This window comes from Lasioglossum baleicum, chromosome 15, assembly GCF_051020765.1.
Source record: "Lasioglossum baleicum chromosome 15, iyLasBale1, whole genome shotgun sequence".
In the NCBI taxonomy this organism is placed as follows: Eukaryota; Metazoa; Arthropoda; class Insecta; order Hymenoptera; family Halictidae; genus Lasioglossum; species Lasioglossum baleicum.
The window spans coordinates 12,099,480-12,126,662 of record NC_134943.1 but is presented as its reverse complement, the minus strand read 5'-3'; the positions used below and the strand labels follow the sequence as shown (position 1 = coordinate 12,126,662).

The 27,183-nt window shown below is 41.6% G+C and overlaps 2 protein-coding genes across 3 annotated transcripts in view; both read left to right on the top strand.

Annotated features, from left to right (window-relative positions):
- The window catches only part of Su(fu) (suppressor of fused), a 61,433-nt gene extending 36,479 nt beyond the window's left edge, over positions 1 to 24,954 (top strand). Inside the window, exon 8 of the mRNA XM_076439839.1 lies at positions 1,366 to 24,954. The gene's annotated coding sequence lies outside the window, so the exon portion shown is untranslated. The remainder of the gene's footprint in view (positions 1 to 1,365) is intronic.
- The window catches only part of Neur (E3 ubiquitin-protein ligase neur), a 93,500-nt gene that overhangs the window by 23,120 nt on the left and 43,197 nt on the right, over positions 1 to 27,183 (top strand). Inside the window, exon 1 of one of the 2 annotated variants that reach the window (XM_076439810.1) lies at positions 25,092 to 25,679. The exons of the other annotated variant lie outside the window; for it this stretch is intronic. Within the exon in view, the coding sequence (XP_076295925.1) occupies positions 25,367 to 25,679 (313 nt within the window). The 5' untranslated portion in view covers positions 25,092 to 25,366. Of the gene's footprint in view, positions 1 to 25,091; positions 25,680 to 27,183 lie in introns of those variants that run through there. 2 annotated transcript variants of the gene reach the window in all.

Here is a 27,183-nt window from a genome sequence, read left to right as displayed (position 1 = left end):
CACGCATTTTCTAAATCGCAGCTCCTCGGGGAAATTTCGAAACGTGTCCGCGCGTTTATACGCTCAACACCTCAACGTTTCAACTATACTACCTCACATTAATATTCCGACGCTCTCAAAAAACGGTATATCTTTTTTAATAGTGGACCATACGATTTGAACTTCTTTGGGGAGCTAGAGCAATTAGTTTATCGCATGTTGCAAAAAGAAATTTTTTCAAAAATTCCAATTGGTCGGAATTGTGTATAGAAAACACTAAATCTTGCATTTGACAACTACATAGTGGAAACCTGCAATTTTCACCATCTTTAAACGTTTTTGCAGGTCATTGCAACGTCGACCGAGTTTGATGAAATTTCCAGAATATGTGTTATCAAAAATTTTTAATCGCATTACATAGCAAACCAATTGTTACAAAAATTTATTCTCAGCACAAAATATCAAGACAAGAATTGACCCGTCCGAAAAATGAATAATTCACTGTCCAACACTAAATTTGTTCCACAATTACTGTTGGACGGTTCTTGTAGAGTTGCTTATGCTGATTCCGAACATGTCCTTAATTTTTCTTCTAGACGCACAGTTTTTGAGAAACATGACTTTGAAAAAAAAACATTTCTTTCAACTTTAAACAAATATTGTGATGTTATTATAAAAGATATTGAATTGTTCTTTACAGCAAAAGATTGTGTAGACTTTCCCGAATCCAGTGATATCCAATATTAATACATTATGATTGTTTAAACATATGTTCACCCAACAGTAATTAGGAAACATAAATAAGTTGAGTTGCACAGTGTAATTTGTTCAATTCTCAAACTAGAGGGTATCAAAACCACCCCTTAAATAATTAGAAGTCTCGGCGACAGTCTGAGAATCAGGTTCGTTGTGAAAGAACGAGATGAACTAGTCGAGACTAGCAAGCCCGAAAATGTTCGGAGGGGATGACGGGGGGTTGTGTTAACCAGACTTTCAGCTGGTTTTCAGGCAGGATAGGGGAGCCTGCCGAAAATAAAAAGGGGAGGGCTGCTTATTCTTCCAGCTTTGGTTTTATTCAAATATATTTCGCATCCCCCTTCGGCCGACATTCCGATACAGTGCAGCACGAGGAAACCAACCCCTGGCGCCAGATGTTTTTACCTTTACAATCGGCCCTCGCCTGTTGCACATTGAATTTTTCACTCCCCGTGCGCGTGTCTATCGCGAAAAACTCGTATTTCACGTTATACTCCACCCCTTGTTTCCACGTGCCCTACGATTCACCCTTAGTCGAGGGGGTCCTGCCAAAAGACTCGACTAAGTATACACCTTTAGCTGCGATTCTACCGATTTTTCAACTAACTGTTTGCTATTTTTCTGTTTCAGGTAAGTGGCGCGACTTTGCGGCTTAAATCTAGCGGGCGAGGGGGATGGTAAGGTGTTGAAACGATTTTTTAGGGGTGTAGCTAAGCTTTCTAGTACTGGAAGATCGTTTTTATTAGGCGAGAAAAAAACCGATAACTTCTCTTTAATATTTGACTATACGATCTGAACTTCTTCTGAGAAGCTGGAGCAATTAGTTTACTATAGGATGTGAAAAGAAATTTTTTCGAAAATTGCTATTAATCGGTATTATAGAGAAAATGCTAAAAGTTGCATTTTACAATTTTACATTTTTTTTATGTGGGCCTATATTGAAAATTTAAAAAATATGAGAAATGGGAAATTTTCAGAATATGTTTACTTTATATTGTACAAAGCTACGAAAAGTGTTTCCTAAATTTTCCATACGAGTCTCTGTAATTTCGACAGCTGGCAATTTTTCTTAAAAATTTTTGTCACGTTGCGTAGCAAACCAATTCGTTCTAGTAATAAATGCATGAAATCGCGGTGTAATGGTTAAACATCTTCAATCCTTTGCTAAAAATCGTGCTTTTACTTGAACGTCCACCGGAAGATCGAAGTCGCATTTGTATTAAAGCTTGTCGGGGGGGTGGACGATCGCATCGCATCCAGAATAGCGTATTGAAGGGTGCTCTTCCCCGGGAGAAAAAGGACTCGAATACTCGGTTCTTTTTCATCCCCTATTCCCTCTCTCTTTCCCGCGCTCACCTCTTTTTTATCTTCTTCCACTCGAAGCCTCGTTCCCTCTTCGATCCGCTCGAAGACCGTCTGCGGATAGTCGAGGGCCAACGCATTGAAACAGTTTCGCTTTGATCTGTGGCGCGTGGAAATTGCGTTTCCACGTAGGTCGCGTGGATTATGTTGTATACAGGCACGCACGCCGGTCGTTTTACGCTCAAAGCCTGTTGCGTCCGCTGGCTCAAGGTGTGCGCAATTAACAGGACTGCTGGATGGCTTCAGTCCATGCGTTCTGCCACCAGACACACTTCAAAAGTGGATATTACTCGGAATCGAATTTCCACGTGTATCGACGCACCGAACTGTTTAGACATCTTCTATAAAGCAAGATTACTGTAGATGTTCAAATAAATAATTAGAGCCACTTGCGCGAAACTTGTTTTCATTACTACAATCATTTCTTTAACCCCTCGCTGTATCATTTTATTCACAATTATTTTGTCTTCATCCCGGAAAATGTCGTAGAAGAGAAAAGAAAATTTATGGTTTTTTTGTATGGCTACGTTTATTTGAATGCTTAAATATTGATTTACATACATTGACATTAAAACTGAGTGGATGAAATTGAAAATTGTTGGAAAATTTTTCAAAATTAAGGGAACGAATAACATTCTTTATTTTACATAAAGATTCGCAGTCTATTCATTACGAACGATTCAAATATAATTTATTTAATTTAAAAAGAAAGATGTAACATTCATACTTGTTAGACTTTGTTTAAAATCCTCATGACGATTGTGCGACTCGTTAAAATACAAGGGAAGGAGTTGACGAGACCCTGCGCCAAATGAATTTGAAAGAAATCCAACATTTTCTGGCGAACCCAGCGCACAGACAACCATATTCTGGATGCGTTTAGGCTCGCGTTTCTCGGCCGTGTTTCCCTTATCCAGGCACGTTAGTCCCTCGAAGCACGATTATATGCCGGTGTTGCCGAGTTACCATGAATAACCCGCTTCCTAGTGAATAGCTAACGAACCGCCTCACACAAACCGAGAACGATTTGAGACGATGGATGCTAGCGACGTGACTCATCCGGCTCCTTTGTGGTGGTACTTAGTTGAAGACGATCTTCGCGAGGTAATGAACTTTGTTTAAACGACTACTCGGTAAACGCGGCACGGACGGCCGGCACGTGCCGGCTCGCCTCCTCCTGCTTTACTCGTCTTCCTTCATCATTTGTTATTGAATTCCCCGGGATACTTTCACCGCAACCGTGCCAATGCGAATGCAAGCGTGTGTGTTTCAACGGAACCGGGAACACTTCGACAACCTTGTGTCCTTTTGTTGATTCACCGAAATCTGCTCTTCGCTGTTCTACGATTAGTGGAGCTTCCAAGTGCCTTTCGCTCGTGTATAGGCTATTGTGATCTGCCAAACCTCTGCCTCGAATGTGTTCGATTATATGGAAAAAGTATTTTCGTTTGCTGAAAATTTCCTGCGAGAGAGTGAGAACAACCCTTAAAATTTTAATTCCGAAACGATTTTTCGCAGAAAGTAAAGATATAGGGGAATTGGTTCAAAAACTGGCAATCGGGAGTTTTCCAAATTGTATGGATAAAACGAGTTCTTGCTTAGCGAAAATAACCCTTAAAATTTTAATACGGAAAGGATTTTCCTCGCAAAGTGAAGATAGAGAGACGAAGGTCCAAGAAAGGTGTTCGCGTAAATAAGTTTGCCGAAGGTGCGAGAATATCTGACATCATCGTAAAAACGAGACTCATTACGATTTTAATCACTGCTGTTCGCAATATACCGTTCTTCGGAAAAGAATGAACTGAAGAAATAGCTAGTCCGTTCGGTCGATTAGTTTCCCCATTAATTTAAACCGAAATACTCTGTTGCAAATTTCGAAGTTTTATCGGCGAGGATCAGCGCCGATGCACAACAGCTGCGACCTCCGAAAGAAAGAGAGATCACGATGCCAGTATCTGGAACGGAGGAGCTACTTAATAATGAAAAAAAAACCCGCATATGGGGACCGACGCGATATAAAGCGACGGAGTTTTTCATCGAAAACAGGTTAATAAATATTCGGATAATTAAAACGAAGCTGCGTAGTGATACCCTTAGAAGTTATCTGATCGCAACAATGTGGTACACGAATCCTTGCGCATCTGAACGCGATCAAGATTCCAGTTTGTCTTTTTAGCACGTAACTCTGCCAAATCGTGGCCGTACACTATGATTATGCTCGAGGATTTTATGATCAAAGTGCCGATGTCGATGGAAATTCGGGATTTCGGCGATCGGACTCGCGATAATGTTAAGCTGGATGCAAATGATTTTCTTTATGAGAGGCTTGTTTATACCCGCCAAATTTCCTGACACCCTTCTAACATTTTTCTTCCCTTGTATATCTTACCGGAAAATTACAAGCATTACGAATCCGTAAAATGTCTGATTCTCGTTCAAGCAATTTTTAATGCGTCTGTATGTACGCGTTCAATTTTTACAAACCATTAGGTGTTAATTAATTAATTTTTTACTATTTAGAGAATAAGTTTTATGACAGAAAATAAATTTCCGCTTCGCACCAATTTTTATTTTGCATGAATGAAGTGGAATTTACACCGGATAAAAAATATTTCCACGCTGTGTCCACAAATCCACACATTTTACACTTCCTGCAAATTAATTCTACCAAATTGTTCTTTCAATAGACGACTGATACTTTTCTAAATGTTTCCTAAAGAGTTGCGCATCGACCACGACGCGTGAAATGGCGTTTTTGCAATACGATCGAGGGTTGAACGGGGGGGTTCGAGACGATTCTCTTGTGTATCAGGTGGACAATTATGACCGGGAAAATGTTTTTGTTCGTCGATCGATGCTCGCGTCTGTTGATCAGGCTCGCCTTTCACCTGTCGGATTCGCGGACTCGATTTCCTTTACGGCTGTCGCATCGCGGCTCGTTCTTCGCACGAATTCCCGTAGAAAGCTGAGACACATGTACCGTTTCCCCCAACTCGATACGATTCCCCTCCGTCGCGTCGTTACATTTGTCATCGATGTTTATACCATTAAACTGGATTCTCTCTTGATGTTCGTTGAAACAGCCGGTTGCTAAATTGCTGTCAGGGGCGACCGGTCGCTAACCACCGTCAATAATAGCCGGTTGCGTTGCAACATACCGGGCCCAATTATCGTCAAAAAATATTCCAATAACTTCCCGACGGAATTGTTTGTGTTGCGGGTTTCGTGCACTTTATTCACGTGCATCGGAAAATATTATTCGACTCTTTCCCCCTTCGCGTTCATCGGTTCCTACAAATTGAGAAAAGCGTAATGCTCGACAGTATAAATGTCCATCTACTTTTTGTACGAAAGAGCCCCTGGTTTTTTCCGGAGCGAATTCTAGCCCCCGTATATGTATAAATCTTTCCAATTTGATATTTCTCAGTGAGTAATTCGTACACGTGTAGAATTTGATTTCCTAAATTCTGTCGAGTTTATTCGCAAAGTCTCCAAGTTATTTCCTAAATTCTACCCCCTTTACATAAAAGTCTTTTTAATTTGATATTTTTCAGCGAGTAATTCGTACACGTATAAAATTTGATTCCCTTAAACGAGAACACTTTGTCACTGCTTGCAAAACTATTTCGAGTTTATTCGAAAAGTCTCCAAGTTATTTATTAACGTCATGGATGGGCTCGAATTTCCCCGCGTGCAACAACGTGTTCCCCGCTAGCGTGAACGATAACAACTATACGAGGAGCGATTATGAAGAACTCGGAACAAAAAGCGTGTCCGTAGACAGCGCAGAACGATAAATCAACGTCACATTACCCGAAGAGGAGGATCCAACGGAACGTCACGATTCCTCGTCATCGAGAAACACTTCCGAACCATAGAAGCATGCAGCAGGTCGTTAGCCAGAAGGGTTGAGCCCAATTTAACGCCCGTTAGGCGCGTCTCGGTGTCCGAAACCAAAAAGAAAGCCTGCGAAAAGAGTGTGCAAGAGGGGAATTGGTGGAGGCCTGGTCGAGGATAGTCTCGGACCGAGTTGCATCTAATTAAATTACCGTTCGCATGATTCGGTTATCGCGCCGTGGCCACGCGCGGCCCACATAGCGGCGCGGTCGCTTGTATAGCAATTAATTCGGTCATTCCTTTTTCGGGCGAACGTTGGTCCGCGGGGAAACGTAACCGGGGGAATTCTGTCAATGGAAACGAGACCAGAAAGAGAGAGAGAAGATCGGAGAGGATCGAAGAGCGAGGCAAAGAAGAAGAGCGGAGAGGCAGAGCGAAGCGCAAGGTGCACGTTTCGCCGTCTCTGTTCCTCCGGTCCCGTATTGCGTCCGTTTTCGCTACCCTCGATCGCTTAGGCGAGTCGTAAGGGGCCCCGGCACATAGGACGACCAAGGGAAAAGGATAAGGAACTGGGAGGGGAGCAAGGGGGCACAGACAGACCACGGTACCCCATTGGACGACGGGCACGCGTACGCACCTGCCACGCATCTTTTTCGAGCCACCTTTATCGGGCCGGCAACCGGGAACAAACGCATGCACCCAAAGCCAAGAAAGTTCCGCCCCGTAAAATAGGCATAAAGCGTGGCGGAAACGCGTACCACCGAGCACACGAACAAAAGCGAATCAATCAAAGGCTAAATCATTAGTCCGGGACCGTGTCTAATCACTAGACTGCGGATCTTTATGCATTTAAGGCTCGAAAAAATGTTCAAAGAATGCTAGAAAATAAAGTTCCACAGAAGTTAATACGATTTTTATTTATTTCAGATCTACAAGACTACTATGTACCACTGAAAATAACATTTCACATGAGTCCACTTTCTTAAAATTTGCTTCTTCCATTACTCGAAAACAAATTATACAAATTATATGTACTCTTAAAAAGACAGCGATTTTCTTAATATTGGGCTATAAGATTCCAACTTTTGTGAGGAGTTAGAACAATTGGTCTGCTACGCAACGTGACAGGAATTTTTGAAAAAAAATTGCAGTTCGATACGATTTCGTTCCAACCCACGATAGCTGTGATACCGGTCTGTCTTTTCTTGCATCTCAGGGCAATTAGGTTCTGCGGTTCTCGGCGGATGCTTTTGACGATAAATACTGTAATTGACGTAATCGATCGGGCAGCCTTTAACACGTTCGCCGACCTCTAAAATTAGTCTCTCACCGCCAATCAATGACCAAATGAATAACGTTAGTTGTTTGCGTCTTTTGCGGAATATGAATTAACTCTAGCTTCTTCTTTAACGCTAGATTCATGGAGCACTGAGAGTGTGGCCATTGTTTTATATTACCGTATAGGATTAGCAAGAATTTATTTAGACAGATTTCTAGCATTTTCAAACATTGTGTAACAATTGTAAAAGACAGGAGCCACGTCTTCTGCAAACGATCATTTAGACAGGATCAATAGCGTTCTTCTTCCAGCTTTTTCCACAGAATTTTGTTTACTGGTTGCCGTCTCGGAGCTTTACACGACCCGAGAAAAACCTGCGAGATCCCAACAACCATTTTAAAAGGACACCGGCTGATTTTGAAAGGACTGTCTCCTAAGACTCAGCTGGATCTGTTGCTCCAGCTCCAGCCGATTTCTAAGATCCTTTGCGTCCTTCCCCGACGTTTTACCTGCTCGGTGATTTAAAGTCAGAAACAGGTCGAGACTCAGCTGTATGCGTCGTCGAAGAGAAGTGTTGCGTAGATACGTTGCCAGCATAGAATGGGACATTTAAAAGGTTTCGCGTCACGCCTTCCAGCCCGAGGGTTCTTCCTGTGAATCCTGCCGATGCATCCTCTCAATAGCAGTCGTCGAACTTCCTGAATTTCTCGTGAAAATTTCGTTCATTCTTTGGTTTTTCTGAAACCATTGCGTCACTAATAAAATGTTAGAAGTCGGCCAAAATTGGGAAACGTTACTGTCATTAAATGATTGACGTCAGAAGTTATCGAAAAATTCAACCAAACTTTCGAACGTTTCCTTAGGAGGTTCTTTCATTTTTTGCGACGGTCGGATTGCTGTTCAATTTGTATTTACGTTTGGGAGTGACTAAGCACACTCGAAACTGCATTCAGTTATTTTTTTCCCCCAGAGAAAAGCCATACGTTAAAGTGTTAATTGACTCGATCCCGGGGATCGTCTTCAGACAACGACTTAGGTCGTCCCAGGACTAAACTTCCTTTTATTATTCGGGTGTCGTTAAATCCTTCTTCGTTTCAAAACCGCTTTTCGAACGCGCTGGCCGGCAGCTTTACACTTTCCGATGCAACCGTTCCTGAAACTCGAAGAGGATTTTTTAACATGCACCTGTTCCTCCTAAGAGCATTTTTTCGGAGGATGAAAGTCAGCCTCTATCTGCCAAGATCAAACATCTGCCCCGCGTAACAAGTTGAGAGAATCTAATTTTTCGATGCTGCACACCCCTCCGCGGCGTCAATAAATAATCTCCCTTGCTGGTATTATTAAACGTATGTAAAAACGTACGCGGCGATTATGAAATGACCTGTGTCGTTTCGTGATCACGGCGTTTCTGATTTTCGTTCGAGCAATGTTTCATGTACACCACCGTGCAAAAGGAAGAAACACCCAGTATAATTATAAGATATAATAACGAACAATATCTTCACGTAGAAATCGTATTGTACAATGATTGATTTATTGCATTTGAAGTGTTAGATCCGCTTTATTACACATGTTCTCAGAACTATTGAATTAAACAGCGGAATCCTTTTCCTAAACTTACTGTGTTCTTATTCGACTTTTTACACTTTTTTATTAAATAGGGCCGGGTGCTTCTTTCTTTTGCACAGCAGTGTGTCTGCACGAGTTCCATTTTCCTCGAATAAAACTTCTGGTCTACATATTTTAAATAGGGACATTCTTTTTTATTTTAAGCATTTCAGATCTCAACTGACTGAGATCTATTTCTGCTGCACTGAAGTAAATTACAGTATATACATATTCATATGTACATACATAGTTTACATTAAATCAAATTAAATTCGTAGTTTACAGTTTTTTAAGAAATTATAAATGAGAAAACCAGCTTTAATATTGGGTCGGGCAGCTAATATTTCTAAGCTTAAGGGTAATTCAAGTTTAATTTTACGCAGTTGATGAATTAGCTTAGATCGCTGTACATAGAAGAGGCTACATTGCCAAACAATATGATTGATATCCTGACTACTGTGTCTGCACTGTCTGCAGTCGCATTTCTCGCAAATTCTCGTGAAAGACATTCGTGTTTAAACCATGGCTTAGACCTTCCAGTATAATATTGGTTGAAAAATATTTTCCCTTTCATCAAGCCTTGCTCTTTTATAATCTTTTTGGTTTGTATATGCGCATTTCTCTTGAACTCCTCATACAAGTCAGTAAATACAATTGGAAATTGGGACATTTCTTCACCATTTATTAAAATCATTGAGGGAAAAAATAACATTCAGTTTAGTTGCTATTCCTTGCAATCGATGCAGACAATTTTCAATTTGCCATGTCCACGCGACAAAACTAAATTACAAAGCTTCCTATAAGAATGGAAAAGATGTGCGTTCACGGATTAGATCGTGATTTTCCAAGAAAGTGTTCTCTGCAAGAGGCGTCAAGTTCAAAAGTCGCCGGGCGTATCTTTGAAGCAGACACGCGCGACGTTCGAGGATGACGCGGACGTTAACAAAGTACATAGACAAGCTACAAAGTGCGCGTGCACTTGGCCCATTGATCGGGTGCGTTTAAAAAACGTGACACGAATTAAAGCGAGAAAGGTTTTCCCGGGAGGAAAGCGCGAGAGATAGGGACGCCGGTTAAGGGACAATCACGGGCATAATCGGCTTTTTGGTAGTGACAAAGGAGCCCATTATCTCGTTATTCAAATAAAACGCTTATCGCTGGCTGCGATTGAACTAGAGGCGGGTGCAAAAGAGGCGTTCAACCTTCTACTAATTCGAATTCGTCGGCGCAGGATGCGCGAGGCTGTTTCGTGCGATGCTAACTATGCCTTCCGATAACTACGCCGCCCACATTTATGCATTTATATCACTTACACACTCGAATAAATACTCGGGGCGAAAAGAAATTTAATACAGTTTCACGTCGATTAAATATTCTGCGTATTTAATTTTCACTCGCATAAATTAATCTTTACTGCATTCGCATTTGCACGATGAGTCTTCCGATGAGACTCATTGCTACGGAAACTTTTATGGGAATTTCATCATATTTTTTTTTACGGAAAAATTCGCTCATTTATGCAAATTCTCTTCTCGACAAGAATTTGCTTACTTTTCCATTTTACAGTAATCGAAGCTTTTTAACGCTAAACCTACCGAACACTAAAAGTGATTAAAATGTTTCAGCTGACAGAAATGACGAGGCTCTATTTATTTATTTATTTGTTATTGCTTCAAACCAAGTGGTTTATATAGCAAGTACAATATTATTACACTAGACTGCGGATCTTTATGCAAAATAAAAACTTTCCATCTGAATCGCAAGAAACTGAAGAGAAATAAAAATTTAATTTCTTTCTTTATATACTTCATAGATTAAAAATAATATAATGGTATTGTATTCTAAATTCTTCTAATGATTTTGCTGCTTTAAATTACACCTACTCATTTTTATCATAAGCGCATATAATCCACAGTCTAATTATTACATTTGGCTTACATTAAATAGGCGTTACATTGCTTCTAAATGTTAACGGAACATCGTTTGAGAAAATTATAAATTATATATATATATTTTCAAACCTTCTATATCCGGTTTACATAAGAAGGAACTAATACAAAGAGGGAAAAACAGTACTTGCCTTTGGGGAGCTTTGTTTCTAATGTAATACGTTCTTTTTCATAGTCTGGGTACTGCCATATAACATGATTGCAAGGCTTTATTTAGTTCGATTTTGTGCAAGTGCACGATGTATGGTTGGATAATGAAATTCATCGACTCAATTTCCATGTAAGCAACTCCATAACTTCAATAATTGTAAGATGAAAAATATGAAACCGGTCATTTGACAGCCGTGGTAGGTTTAGTGTTAAACATTGTCATTATAAAACCACTTCGAACACGTTCTCGATGTATTTATTTTAGGATCGGTAACAAGGTTCGAAGAATGAAAGAAACTTGTATAAAATGGCATTCTCAGGTTTCCTTGTTCGTTCGAATGCGGGTAGCTTCCACTGTGCCAGTGCGTGACTCGATCTCATTACATTTGAAAATTAAAGTTCCTACTTATATATAAATTTCGTGTAGAAACGATTCAGTGAATCGTTTGCATCTAAAATCAGCGACCCGTATCGGACAGAACGGTACCCCAAGATCATCCCGAGTCCTCGCGACAGGTGCTGTTGATATTATTCATATCTATGTCGAAGAGAATACTGTGTTCAACCAAGAGAGCAGCACCTGAGAGATCGTTGCGCGAGAGACAACACCCGTATGCAGCTGCAGTCGTTTTTAATTGCTCGGTCTGCGGCTCATCACCTCATCAGTGGCTCCTATTGTATTACATAAAAAAATCGAACTCTGGATTTTAATAGTAATATTATCACTGGACAGCGCGTGATCTCTATGGAAAATAAAAATTGTCTGCCTGAATTCCAACAAACTGCAGTGAAATAGACATTTACTTTCTTTTCTAAAATGTTCAGTAGGTTGAAAATAATACAACAGTGTTTTTAAACTGTTTCTTAATGGTCTTGCTTGTTTTAAATTACACGAAAGAAGTCGACGGAAAACTGTTTCATTCTTTAACATGTGCAATGTACATTTTTGTCTTCGAAAAACCCCAAGTTAAAGAAAAATGCAGATTCACATTGAAAAATATTCAGATATCTTTTTCTGGCAAATGTTTCTTGGACGATTTTCTATTTTCTAATTTTGTCTTTTTAATACGAGTGGGATTAGTTTTTTATTCGACTAAAATTTTAATTGAACAGATAGATGATTGGAAGCGATTAGGTAGATTATTATTTTTTCGAACGTAATTTATAATTGATCTCGAGCGGAATTTTTTGGCACCAATTTCGTCACGCGATACACAACCGAGTGAACTTTGATTGTTGGTTGAGCGCGTGAGCGTTCGTGTCTCTACTGTACGTGTGCTGGGAATTGAACGATAATGGAATGATTACGGTACAATGAGGTCAACTTCATTCAGAGGTCCATGTCTTCGGTGGCTAAGAACCCTTGTGGAGTTCATGCTACGTGACAGAAACGAGAAATACTCGTACGTAAAGTTCACTTCTTTAGAAAACCATAGACATTATTGTCCTGAAATATATTTTTACCGTAATATATTGTACTACAAGGCAGGAATTGACGTCCGAAATGTCAGCTGCCAAGATTTTGCGATTTAAAATACGGCGAAGTAATAACTAGACTCCGGATGTTTATGCAAAATAAAAAGTTTGTGCCCAATATTATTGCCCAATAAGTTAGTGCACGACTAATGACACTGCAGTTAACATGTGGTTACAGCTTTAAAAAAGAAGGAGAAAAAGAAGCGCAGGTGGATGAACGAATGATTTAAAAAAAGAAATTACTACACTCGTGAAAATTTATTAAGTGATCTAAGAATAAGTGGACCAACTGATTTTCGAAACTTTCTGCGACTGGATGGTACATTATTTGATGAACCTTTGAGAATGGTTATACCTCTGATACACCTTGATACATTCTAAAATTAATTTTCTTTCTTCCTCTTTCTCCTTCGTAGCCACACTTGAAAATTCAATGTTCACTTTGCGACTGTGAAGATAGAACTGAGACGAAGCAATATTTACGAGATTGTACAATAAAAATCGAACTCTTTATGATTGACTCAATATATTGCGCAATCTTTCAATTTGATTTACAGACGATCAATATTATTGTGCAATATATTGACGATAATATTGGTCATTTAGGGGCCGCTTAAGAGGTTCCTAAATAATGGCGTCTGCAGAAAGTGAAGTGTTTCATTCAGTTACCGGGGCCGAAACTTGTTCTCGTTCACGGTAAACAACTCCGCGCATCCTGCGTGAACGCCAAAATCCTTCGGAGCGGCTCGTGAAGCCGCATTGCCGCTTCGACGCCGAAGTCGATTCCGCTTTCGAGTTGCGGACCGTATCTCCGCTTCCTTGGTCGAGGCCGTCACACCGGGGCCCCGGCCCCGGCCCGTTTCTCAGGACATTGTTCGTTATTCAGTTCTTCGTCTCGTAGAATTTGGCTGGCGAACTTCTGCAATCTGAACCCGCCTAGACTCGTCTAACCACCATCCAGCTTGCCGAATATAATCTTCTACATTGTTCCTCCAAAATATTCGGTCTGGTATCTTGAACAATTTTAAACCATATTTAACGTGGTCTCATTCGATTTCTAACTCACTGGACCCCATTCACGAAGAACGTGGAATGTACAGAGGTGATAAAACGTCATTTTATTTTTAATTTATTGGAATCTGTTGGCAATCTTGAGTCAGAAGTGTTCACACCTCTATGCGAGACGTTTTCTTTCATGTACAATTGATTACAGTGGGTGTAGAAAGTATTCGTACACCGTTTAAAAATTAATAACATTTTTATATTGTAATTGTACCAAACGACTGGATTTTTTACGATCAATTAGAAGCATTGGTTTACGAAAGGATACGCGGTAAAGATTTTTTTATTAAGATTTTCTATTAAAACTTCTTTATTTGGACCCTAATGAAAATTTAAAATATATGTTTTGTAGATCTATGTTAGTTATACACACTGTTCGAGATCGAACGCGAGAAGAGGTACATACAGTGTCACGCGACGCTGGTGACTGGTTACAAGTGGCGTTACTCGCAAATTCGCCGATATGTAAATTACGCCGAGCCAAGGTGTGCTGGATATCCAGCATCTGTTTCTCCCGCGACGTCCTGAGTCCTGTGAGGACTCGCCCCTCGTCGCGGAGAAGTGCAGATGCGTTTCCTATGGGGTAAGCAGGCCGGCGGGGATGCGTGCATACAGCATACAGCATACAGCATAATGTGGAATAGCGGAAGCAAGGCGGATGGCAGGAAGTCGGAGAGACTGGCGCGTGCGCACCCCCCATGAAAATATAGAAGACGCAGGCATTTTAGATGTGTATTGTCGGCTCGGATTACTATGGGGTCGTAGGAGGGATGGACTATGGATCCATGGTTGTCAACCTTCCCGTTTCGGTTTCGCTCCTCCGTCATCGAACTTGATCAGTTTAAAATGTCGAAATTATATCTATAAACACGTTCCTGCGGTATTTCACCCGAGGGCCATTAGGTAAAATATCGAATATAGTACTTCATAAATGTAGCTACCAAATGAATAAAAATAATCGAACAGAAAATTGTGCAATATCACAAGTAGACCGTGGATTTTGATGCATTTCCACAATAATATAAAAGAACGGATACATAAACGATACGACAACCCTTTCTCCTTAAAATGAACAGACACTTTAATATAGGTCCTCGCTGAACGTATAATGAGAGGTTCAAAAGTCGTAAAACGCGTGGACACCTTTCGGACGAGTAATAAAAGAGTTTTACGTAAAAATATGCGGTCAGTGGTACGTTTTTTGTTATTTGTTCATGGTGATACGAGTACGGTGAACGAGTTAACAGTGAGAGTGTTCGAACTGTTTGAAGTATGGCAAGGGTAATGGGAGTTGTGGCGACACCTAAGGGATCCCGGGATGAGAACCGCAGTTTTATAGGACATCCCTTGCAATCCATTCCAAGTCCGCCGCCCCTTCTTCAGGCTGGGGAGAGACGGAGAGAGACCAGCGTACATCTGACAGAGCCATTGACCGAAAATACAATCTTTTACTCCGGTTCTTATTTCGGGAAGACAGACGGGCTGCCAGACGAGGGCCCACGAATGCGCCCTTTCTACTGGACAGGCAATTAGGAAGCCCTTGAGGAAACAGTACCGGTCGTGTTTGTCCATTCACGGAATGAGACAAGGGGGGAAAGTGAATGCGAATCACGGGATCCGCGACGCTCAATGAAAGCGATATTCTAATTTTCGGGAATGGACAATTCAATTACAATGTTCTCCTCCGTTTAAATCGATTTCACTTAACCCGAATGATAGTAAACTGGACTGCGGATGTTTACGCAATTTTTCATTTTTCCAGGCAAATTTCGAGAAAGTGGGGACCTTTGTATTGGATTGACAAGAAAGTAATTTCGGTATTTTAAGGTGAAATAAAACCGAATTTCTTTATTCAAACGATGAATTTTAATTAACAAAATATTTTCTTATTTATTCGTTTTGGCGAAATATCGAACAAAAGGGAAAATATCTTATTCATAAAAGTTCATTGCTTCGATAAAAAAATTGGGCGCCTTCTATTTCACCTTAAAATACCGAAAATACTTTATTGCCAACTCAATAGATCTGGAACAAATAAAAATCGTATTGAATTCTGTAGAATTTTCTGTTCTAGCATCTTTCCGCAGTCTAATAACGTTATCATTAGATTTCATATTAGATGAATTTAAGGTTTTTCTATTAAAAAAAAAAATACATTTTCATTTAACTTTGCTTTCATACAATTCACTCAGACAATTTTTACTTCGCATAAAGATCCGCAGTGTAGTTGTTATTCATTGTTCTCTAATAAAGATTTCATTAATCACCTCACATTATAAATTTTCTTTTCGTCCTTTTCCAAAATGTGTGTTGTGAGCTCTTTATAGACAAATCTTTTCCGATTAGTAAAACGAACTTCGTACTGCAATCATGTACACATTGCGGGAGCTCGAAGTGCGCGTTATACAAATATCCGGGGACCATAATCGCTCCGAAGTGTCTTTCGCCAGTGAAATGGGGTGCCGTTCCGCTTGTAGGTAATTAGCACCGGGCTCCCCGAACAACGACGCGGGTTTACGCGACTGCGGGGAACGACTCCGGGCCTCGTTCAATGCTAATAGTTCCGCACGGGTTCCGATAAGATGCAAATTGAAAGCACGCGAATCGGCCGTTCGAGGTTCGTGTCCCTCGTTGTCTATTTTCTTAGCAGATTGAGATAGGATTGTCCGCTGGGGAGAGATAGGCCTGTTGGAACACTCCGAGGATCTTCGCTGTACACCTGGAGATACACTTCTGAACATTACATTCGCTGTAATATTTAATATTATGACTGTATGTTTAGTTCTCCATGTTTAGTTTACGATAAACAATCGGATTTGCGGTTGAAGATAAGGAGGAGGATTCGGAGGTTCGTACCGTTTATGAATAATTTGCAGTAAGGGCTGCAACGAGGGAAACATTCTAAAAATTAATGAATTCTACGTATGTATTTTTACTTTTTTAATTCACCATTTTCATGACGATGCATGTATATTTTCTAATACAGAAGAAATCGTATATAGACATCCTCAATTTTTTCAATTTTCCAACAATTTTAAATTTGATCTGCTCAATTTTTTTTATAAATGCATAAAGATCCGCAGTCTAAAAACGAAAAATGAAATTACTCCGTACGATCTAATATGCATACTAATATGCAAGTGGGTGTACAAAGTATTCGTACATCTTTTAAAAACTAATAACTTTTTTATAATTGCACCAAACGACCTGATTTTTATAATCACGATCTGATTTTTATACACGCACTGTATAACGAAGAGAAATTTTTAATTGTTGTGAAATTACCAAAAGACCACCGTCGTGGCAGACTGACTTTAACCCCCATAAATGACCCGAGAAGAATGGGGTCCGTATGGCAAGCGACAAGGGTGTTTCCATGTTTATTCCGGTGGAGGCGATGGTTGCCTGGCGTTGTCGCGGGGGAAATCCACGGAAAGGGGGCGTTTAAACGCGGAACTGCCGCTCGTTGCCCGTAATTTCGGAGATTCCGGCAATTCCAGAAGACACGGTATGGCGAAACTCGTAAATCCGAGGGCTGGCTCGACCTCGAGGAAACGGAGACACGCCTCGGTTGTTTACTCGCGCGCGCACTCGCTCGCTCGAGGCGTTTGCAACGCTCCGCTCCGCTCGGCTCCGCGCCGCGGGGAGCGTGTACTTGCAAAGCGTTTTATCGCGCCGGCAATTAAACCCGGGGACCAACGCCGCGAAAGATAATGGTAATTTCTGCCGACGCGATGCCGCCGCCGCCGCCGCCGGTTCTCTCGAATTGTTATCGAAGGAGCGACCGGCTGGCCGACTAACACGTTAAACACCAAATTACGTAATAACGTAATTAGTTGCCTGAAAATTAGGAGGATAACGATGTTCTTATTGCCCGTTAAACGTGTTTAATATGAAGAGGAGATGAGATCTTTCATTGAAGAATTACTGTTCAACCCTTTGAATGAAATAGTATTTTATTGGAAAATTTATAAATATATCGAGTCAGCTATTTTATTTGAAAGGCGGATGATTTTTAGCAAACACGATAAAAATATTAATGTACGTTCTTTTACTATCTTTATATGATCATGTTGCACCTTCGAAACTTTTCCAAAGCTCAAGATTCGGGAATTATAAAAGTGTAAAATCCTCTTCGGTCTAGTAATCGATCAAATTCGTTTTCGTCCGCATCCTCGGCGCAGGATGTTATTCATCTTTGGAAACATCCTGTATACATCCACGCCTACTTGTGTACCACGAGGCGGCGAAACAATGGGAAGCATAATTCAAGTAGCAGTTTCCTATCAAAGTAAAAAACGAACGAACCTTTCGCAACGCGTTCGCTTTCCCGTGAACGCTTGCGTTTGACAGATTTTCCCATGAGAAATGGGAAACTGCTTTACCCCATTTCAAGCGTTTCTTCTCTCGCTTCATTAGAACAGAAATACGATAATGCTCTACACAATTGACTTTAAGAATATATTAAGGTACTTGGTACATTCGAGCAAATCAATCTGCTAATTAAACTATTTCGCCAGCTGATTTTCCAGTTATTTTCCAATCATTCCGTACATTTTTCTAATATTTCTCTGATTCCCGAATTGACCTACTTCGACGAACACAAAGCGGTGTAATTTCGAAAGAGAAAAATCACCATTGACGAGACTGTGATTAAAAGCACGATTGCTTTTCGAATGAATATTCCATATTAGCAATAAGTTAATAAGACACAATGGATTCGACATTTCTCCAGGGAGTGCTCAATAAGTCCTCGAACTCGTTAGCAACCGTCGACTAATTTCATTCTTCGTTAATCACGGTCTTGATTAGAATACAGTACGCACTTAGTACATGCCGACGGTGCTTATAAGAAGGAATTACGCAATAATTGCATAAAATCGCGGATGCCAATTTTCCGTGGAACCGCCGCGTCGGTTTTCCTGTACACCGTCCATTATATTTCCAGCGTATGCGCATCGAAAACGGTGCATTGTTCTGTTGCACGTGAACGTGCACGCGACCCGGTGCATGCGTGATCATTAACGCGCGTGCGTAACTGTACGTGTCTCTCTCTCTCTCTCTCTCTCTCTCTCTCTCTCTCTCTGTAGTGTACATGCATATACATATGCACGCGCACGTATTGTCAGAAAGTTTCAAGCACCATTCGGTCCTTGAAATACTTCTTTTACAGAGAATATTTACGGTGCGATTATAATTTACAGAATTTCCACTCGACACTTAACATTTTCCATCAAACAAGCACCCAGGGGACGCTCCAATCATTTCAATCGGGGTTACGTGCCATTAAAATAAACTTTTAAATAAATTTCATGCAAACGATTATTCACTCATTGAATTTGTTCGTTCGTTGTTTCGCCTAACAATGTGGCCGCTCGGAGAACGTTTCAATCGAATTGTCTTCTCATGTGTTCGAGTAGTTCGAGTGCATCTTTCTAAATAATCAATTTTTCAGTCAGATAAAGTGTTTCGCAAACAGGAATACATGCACCACGATTTTGGTAAACATTTGATTTTGCTTAATGAAGCTTTTTTTGTTTATCGTTGGATGTTTTCACAGGGACGTTGCGGGACAGACAAACCGATCACAATCCAATCTCGTTGTACAATTTGCATGGTTGTTTTATCGACATATTGATCGACTAGTTATAGTAGGTTGTTCGTGGGAGAATCTATTTATTTAATAATTTCCCGCAAAATCTCGTTATTGCAACATAATTGGGTAAATTAGTGAATGTGCGTAATGAAATTGTGTAAATTCAGTTTGTATGAATTCATTTGCGAGACTGTTCTCGTATCCGCCATTCAGGGGGACAGTGTCTGCGGGAGTTGATCGCGACGATCGAAAGTAAGTTCGACGTGGCCGGGCGAACGGTTCCTTTCAGATCGCGTACAATCGTTACGCAAGAGGAACTTCGGCCCGGATAAAACGGAAGTGCGAAAGGAAGCCGCAGCTACGCCGTCATGAGCATATTTCCTATCCTCCGAGGACGTGACTCTGGCCCCCATTCCTCCTGTCAGATTCAGCTTTGTGCTCTTCGAACGAAGAATAAAATATCCAAGTATTGCACACTGCCACATGCTTACTTACACAATTTTTTTAAATAACATTACTCGATGTTAAATCACTATTTTACATTCTGATAATGTAGCACATTTGGTCAATTTTACCGTATCTAGGTGCACGGCAGTATTCAAACTTGGCTGTTACTTTTTAAACCAATGGCCATAGAAGGTGTTAGGTAGCGGCCAAGTTTGAATAATTTAGCCCTCCATGTAACTCTTTAAAAATTAAATAGCGTTCTTTTAAACTAATTTTTACAAACGCTTTTTTCAGTATTGCAAGAGGTATTTCTAAGCTAACGAACTAGGCCGTATTTTGTTTGATCTCACAACTTTTTACGGCCATAGGAACTTGGCTCCTGTTTACAGGATGTTTTTGTTGGGATCTGTGGAACAGTAACTGTATCTTTTTGCAATTTGATTTTCAATGTCGTAAGTGAACAATGACGTCTTTAGAAATTGTGAAAAATTCTTTTAAAATTGTCCGAATATTAGTGGGAGTCACTGCGCAAATAATGTTTCAATCAACCATCTGCGCCAAATATTCTCGGCTGCACCTTGTGCAACCTGTTCCCGTCTAGTCGCCGAGGGTTTAAAGGGTAAGGACAGGGTTCAAGATTCCAGAGGAGGCCTCCAAGGCATCACAGGTCTGGAATTAAACGGGGTAAGAATGGTAGTTTCGATCGAGGCGGAGGGTCACGCGATTCGAAGGGTCTCCCCTCGATATGAAGGGTCGAAAAGCGACGTCTTAGATAAATGTTAGCCCCTGGTGACCCTGTGAACCATTCCCTATTTAAATGCTTGACTTGTTGCTGCTGGGCAATCGATTCGAGTACATCCCCCGAACTTTTTGTTAATGAACACTGAAACTTTTTGCCAAGAATCTCCATTTTCTAGATGATTAAAGTTCGATTTTGAAAATAATCTTCGTGACTGGTGCATACGGCACTCGAAGCGTTGAGTGATGGAAATCCAGTTTCAATTTGCCAATCAATTATTATCAGCAACCGTTCGGCTTGTCAATGTCCGGCACCTCGTTCCAGCGATTCGCATCGCATCCGATCGGCCCGTTGCACAAGAGACTGCGCGGTATCAATTCCTGACACTGTCGCGTCCACCTTCGATTTCACTTGTTCGTCGAATTTCCGATTTCTAATATCCCGTGCGTCGTTTCACCTCGTCCTGCAGGAGTCTGCGGAGCGTCTCTTGCTCACGAGCAGTCTGGTTCACAAATTGAGTTTTCTACGCCGCGAAAGGGCGCAAGGACTCGCAGAACTGCAATGCGGTTTCTGGCACGTGCACGGCGCGACTGATATCCTTTGTTTCCCAATGTTACTCATCGTTCGTTCGGAAATTCGATTTTTACCAACAGGCTACTATTTCTGATTTTTTATGCTGTTAGTAAGTGCATAAGTAAATAATTCACTTAAGGGAGTAGACTCATTTTTCCAGGATTGCAAAGGTGCGGGATGTGCCTTCTCATTTCTCGATAATACAATAACATATATTAAAAAAACTGTTTTAAAACCACGCTTATATTAAAATGCGCTAAAAAGGAAAAAATAATTTTTTTCCTGGTTCTCGATAAAATACCGAATCCAGTTAAACGATTAATAATATTTTTCCCCAAAATTTTAAGCAGTTCAAAATTTCTTCTGTTATAAAATTAGTGTCGGAATAGATAGAAAAATTCGGTACAATTTAAATCAAATCATGACATTAGTGACTATAAATAAAAGCGTGGAGCGCCCACGAAGATTACGTCAATATAGTTTAGCGCTCCACGCTTTTATTTACATAGTCACGAATGTCGTGATTTTATTTCAATTAATATTAAATTTTTCCGACACTGATTTTATAACAGAAGAAGTTTTGAACTAATTGCTTAAAATTTTGAGGAAAAATATTATTAATCATTTAATTGGTATTTTATGTAGAACCTGGAAAAAAATTATTTCCTCCTGTTTAGCGCATTTTAATATAAGCGTGGTTTTAAAAAAGTTTTTTTATATATTTTATACTCTACTATTTAGTCTTTACATATCTTGTAATCGATTTTAATTACCACTTCAACCAATATCTTTTGTAAAAACGAAAATATTGTGTCATTATATTGTGTCATTATATTGTGTCATTCATATTGTGGCCTAGATTGATCTTTATCTACTAAAAAATCCCATCTTTGTATTATCGAGAAATAAGAACGCCCTTTCAATTCTGATCCTTAATGCATTCAGAGCTCCAGATTTCTGTAATCCCATGTAACATGATCCATACGGTTTATTCGATAACAATAACACACAGATTTCGAACGTCACGTAAGAATTTTCATTAATCGGTTTAGAGCCCGCATTCACGTCATTCGGGATCGAGCACGCTACGCAGAAACTTTGGTTAATTTGAATTTATTTCACCGCTACTGAAAGTGAACGTGCTATGGGGGTACCTGTATATCCGAGAAAAACGCTGTAGGTGTGTCACGCGTTAATGGACTACAGGTAAGAATTTACAGTTTGTCGGAGGAAGAATTTCTTCCGTGGAGTTTCCCAGCTCTTCGTTCGTAGCGCTGAAGGAATACCAGAACTCAGTTCATCGAATTTTCCTACTTTTCCCAATGTTAGGTACATGTATTTTCTTCTGTATATACTTAGAGATCTAATTGATCTTTAAGCATACGTATAGATTTCGATTCTCGTGCTATAAGACAGGAATCGAAGAAAGCGTCAATAATGATGAGACAAGTGGAGGCTGTCGATCTCAGTGATCTTTAAGCATACTTAGAGATCTAATTGTCTCATTTATTTAGAGAACGGGATCCTATTGTTACATACTCTCGATTTCCTCCTGGCAATGAACGGTCCGGGACAAAGGTCCGCAAAATTCTGCCAAATTTGTTCGCGCAATTAATTCCGTCTGTTGACGTCATCAGCATCGGTCTGTCATGGGACGAGAAACGCATCTCGAGTCCCATGGAAACCCGATATTTCGACCGTTGTACTTCGATCCTGTAACTCGAAGTGGCAAACCAAAACAAGCCTCGGCCGTCACGGTGCTCAAGCTCGAAGGCAGTTTGCATTGTTAGAGCAACTGCAATTTCGTGTTCGCAAAATTGTTTCAGCTCCTACGATTCCAGTCTGATTTGATCGATAACAATGCCGAGACTGGGATAACGTTTTTAAACAGAACCAATATAAACTTGACGAAAATGAATGCTGGTGTATAACCGAAGAAAAATCAGAAAGGATGTCAAGAATGTTCCTTTTCACTAGCGTGATACTAAATTACGGTCCGACGTATCGCTGGGGGAACTTCCCGAGTTTTATATCACGAAAAGTAGCAACAGAGCCAGTGAAAACACAGTGAAACTGCGAAATTTATGATTGGCCGGGGCGATACGGAAATATGTAAATAGAGTCGTAGAAACAACCCGGATAAAATATGGAGGGGATTCTGCGTTGAAAACGGTCCAAATGGCAACGCCCGTGATCATGAATAATGGCAGATCGCGGGAAGAGTGCGCACAGAGATATACCGTAAGTAGAATTCGGAGTTCCTGAAATTCGCCGGGCTACAACTGGAATTCACACCTTTCAACTTAAACTTGATTAAACGAAGCGGAACAAATAGTTCTTAATGCAAGATAAAATACTCGTTAGAATGTTCGAAATGTGGCTCCGTTATGCAACGGTGTTACGTTACAAAATGATAACTCGACGTTTCCTTCTTCGTTCGCAATTTTCTTGTACGTACATTCTAAAGAAACGTCATCAACACGCAGACTTCTATTGTCAATTGAATAACGTTGTAATTGGAGACATCGGGGAAGTACAGAATGCGAAAATCATTTAATTCGTCGAACAATCAGCAGTATGGAGGATTTATATGAAAAATTTACCGTATAAACCTTGTAAGCCGTTCTTGCCGAAGTAAATTTTTTTCGACGAAGATTGCATAAGAGGAGCAGCAGGTGACCAGCGGATGCGGGATATAAAATAAATGCAAACTCGGGTTGTAAATTCGCTTGTAAAAACATTAGTCAACTTAAATATTCATGTGCGAGCAGTGCGTAGAAAAAATTTAAGATCTCCAGTTGATTTGCATTTCCCCTAACTTTAAATGTACATCCCTCAACCCTCGCACGTTCCCCAAAAATCCACCAATTTTCTATTTCTCGATACTACAAAATGATTTATTTCTGGAAAATGTGTGAAATTACGAACGAACCTCAATTTCTCGATTTAAAGTGTTCAGTGAAGATGAACAGGACATTATCCTAGGATCTGCAGCGCCTTTGAAGATTTCGGACTGCGGACATCGAGAAAATTCAGGATGCATCAACTTATTATTAGACTGCGGATTTTATGCATTTATGACAAAAATGGGTATTAGTTTCCCAGTGTATTAGTTTCGCCTTAACAAGATAATCAAAAGAAGAATGACATTTTTATTTGGCTCCTGTGCCTTGCAATCAATCCAAACATGTTTTATTTCGCATAAAGATCCGCAGTCTGCTTATTATCAATTCGTTGAGCAGTTCGTGGAACCACCCCTCGCTCGAAAGCCCCAGGAGAAGAGTTCCTCTACGCGAAATCGGAACAACTGGTATTCGCAGAACGTAGAAGAATCGTGGATGATCGAAGGTCGGATCGGTTATCGACCAGAGTGGTCCGCAAACCAATTAATCGGCATTAGAGGAACAACGGTGTGGGTCTGTTGGTTGCGGGCCGGAAGCCGTTCGAACACGGTCCGGCCAAAAATCCCTGGTCAAGCGTCGTCGTTCCAATTCAGCCGAAACTCGCCGGTTCACCTCAAAAACGTTTCCTCCCTGTCTCGGTGGTGAACATCCGCGTCCAACATATACACGCGTGCATACGCTACACCCCAGCCCATGCATACGCCCCCGTATGAGGGAAGCGAGGAGAGAGAGAGAGAGAGAGAGAGAGAGGGGGAGAGAGATGGAGGCGAAAAGAGTAAAAAAGAGAAAGAAAAAGAGTAATCGCGTCTAGCAGGATCAATGCTCGTGCAGTCGGCGACCAGTTCGAATTTCCAACCCCGCTTGCCTCTCGGGTTCGATTCGAAGGCAGCACGGTCCACCCCGGCCTCCCCGCGTTGGCGCACTGGGGTGGCCCGGTGTGTCGGTGGCCAGGTAAGGGGCAGCTGTCCACCAGGTGCCAGTCCCCCCACCAAGCGCCGTTCGATCGCGGTGGGGATTGACGGTCGGGGATTGGTCGGTGGCTCGCGCGCGGCTACGGCGATACTCTGGCGCTCGAGCGAGCAGCAGTCAGTCAGTCCCTGGCCGGTCGAGGGGCACGTAGGCGCTCCGTACATGCGCGTTTCTGCTCGCGTCTCTCGTCTTCGTGTCACGCGATTATTTTGCTCGACTGCTTCTGCAACCTCCCACGACAACAAACGATATATATATATATACATATATATATATATCCACGTAACCCTTCAACGCCCAAGTGTGTGTCGAGAGAAGTCAGTCAACCCTGCTGCATCTCTCAATAATCTTGTATATATCCAGCTTCATCTGATCGCGTTGATGAAACTCACCCCCGGTCCGCGGCGATCGTCGACAGTGTGCTCCATGTGCCATCAGTGAATCAAAGCCGGTGTTTACGGCCCGAGGAAAAAAGAATATCGATTCTTCTTCTTCTTCTTCTTTCGATTGCACGAATTTTGTTGTCGGTAACTACTACGGTCTGCTTGTTGCTGACACCATCACCATCGTCGTCGTCGTCATCCTTCCCCCAGCTCGCTTTTATTTGAATTTTTATCGAGTCCGAAACCCCGGATTTCTGCGGTGTGCTCTCGTCACCTCGAGAGCACCACGGCTACATTTATGGGGGTGTCCGGAGAGTGCGCGGTCAAGGGCAGCAAAAGCCACCCCTGTCACTGCTGCACCCGCGTCGTCAGCCCCGCCGGCGCGAGCCTGCAACAACAGCAGCAGCACCACCATCACCACCACCATCACCACCATCATCACGAGGCGCACTTCGCGCACCACCACCACAATCATAACCACCTCGCCAACGGAAAGAATAACCCGGCCGGAGAGGTGCAACCGCAGAACAACAACGGCGACAGCAACATATTAGCACCCCTGCGCAACAAGATGAAGGTGCTCAAGAAGCTGAAACGCAAGATGGGCCTAGGTGAGCCACACCCCCGCATATATACGCATAACACCGGCGCGTTATTTCTCTCTGTTTCGCGAGTTTCAATCCCCCGTCGTCTACCGGAACCGCTCGCCCGGCTCCCTGGACCGCGAGGGATCCGCGACAGGGGTGGGAACACCACACACGCGTTCCTTCTTTTCGGCTTTCTTTCTTTCTTTCTTTTTACGAGAAGATGTGCCGCAACGTTTCTCGCGTTTCTCGGCGCTTCTGTTCGCTCTGTTGGCTTACTAGAGATTGCACACTAATTTTTGAAGACTCGAGGGTGGCTTTTTGTTCGAGACCAGCCGCAAGCTCGGGGGATGATTCAAGAGCTGAAACTTGAACCTTAAAGGGTCGCGGGCAGATCTTAATCTGGGTGAAAGTTTGCGGTGTTGCCGGGTTTTCCTACCTTTCCGGAAATAATCGCGAGATTCTTCGGAAATGTGCAAGACACAATTTCGTCTTGCGGTTGTTAAACCTCGTTCAATGTTGTCCGAGATTTAGAAAATTGTCGTGTTACTGGAGGTTGCCTTCCAGATCAGCTGATCGCGTGTTCGGATAATTCAATACTTCTTTCACCGTGTACTAACATCGCTGAGGATCCTAACCTGACAGTAATATCGTCTTAAATTATACGTAACATCGTATAAATTCAAGTTATAATCAATGTCACATATTTTTATTTGTACTACACGAATTAACGAGTCACGCTCGTCGTGTAATTCTTTTTGAACGAAATCAAATCTGAGATTCGTTTGTAATCGATATTTGAGCATTCAAATAAATGTAGCCATAGAAAAAAAAAATCTAAATTTTCTTTTCCTCTTCTCGTCCGCCAAGGGTTGCAAACGAAATGGTCACCTATGCAACGGAATTTATCTGCGAACGAATTGTCCGCTTTGTATCGCAATTGGCAGCGCGAGGGTTGGTCATGGGATCGATTGGATCCCATGGACGGCCAATTTCGAGTACGCTTTGAACGCGAAAGGGCTTCCCGTAGACGATTACCCGTTTAAACTCGTAGACCACTTTATACGACGAGCGGCGCTGACATAACGCGCGCATTGAAGTCACCTTTGAAATTAAGCTGCCAGTAATTTCTTTATGGAACCGGTCTTGGCCGGTTTAGAGGGGTGGCTGTTGCCATCGGTCGTGCTTTTGTCACACGGGAACACAGGCGCACACCGTGTTCGGTGTTGTAACATTACCTAGAACGATCGCGGCTCTCACGCGTGTAACGTTTCGTGTGTAGGTGCACACGCCCGGTGCATCGCGCTGAAAGACTGCACCGGGAGACGATTTTTGCATCGGCCGGGTTTTTCGTCGCTCGGATTACCGGCCCGCGGAAATGAATATTTACGGGACGATCGGAAAAGGTCCGACCGCGCGCAGCTACACCTCCTCTACCCCCGTGGAAAACGGGTACCCGTAATGATCATTTTCAACAATGCGATTTGTCATGTTACGAGTAGACTGCGGATCTTTGTGCATTTATAGCAAA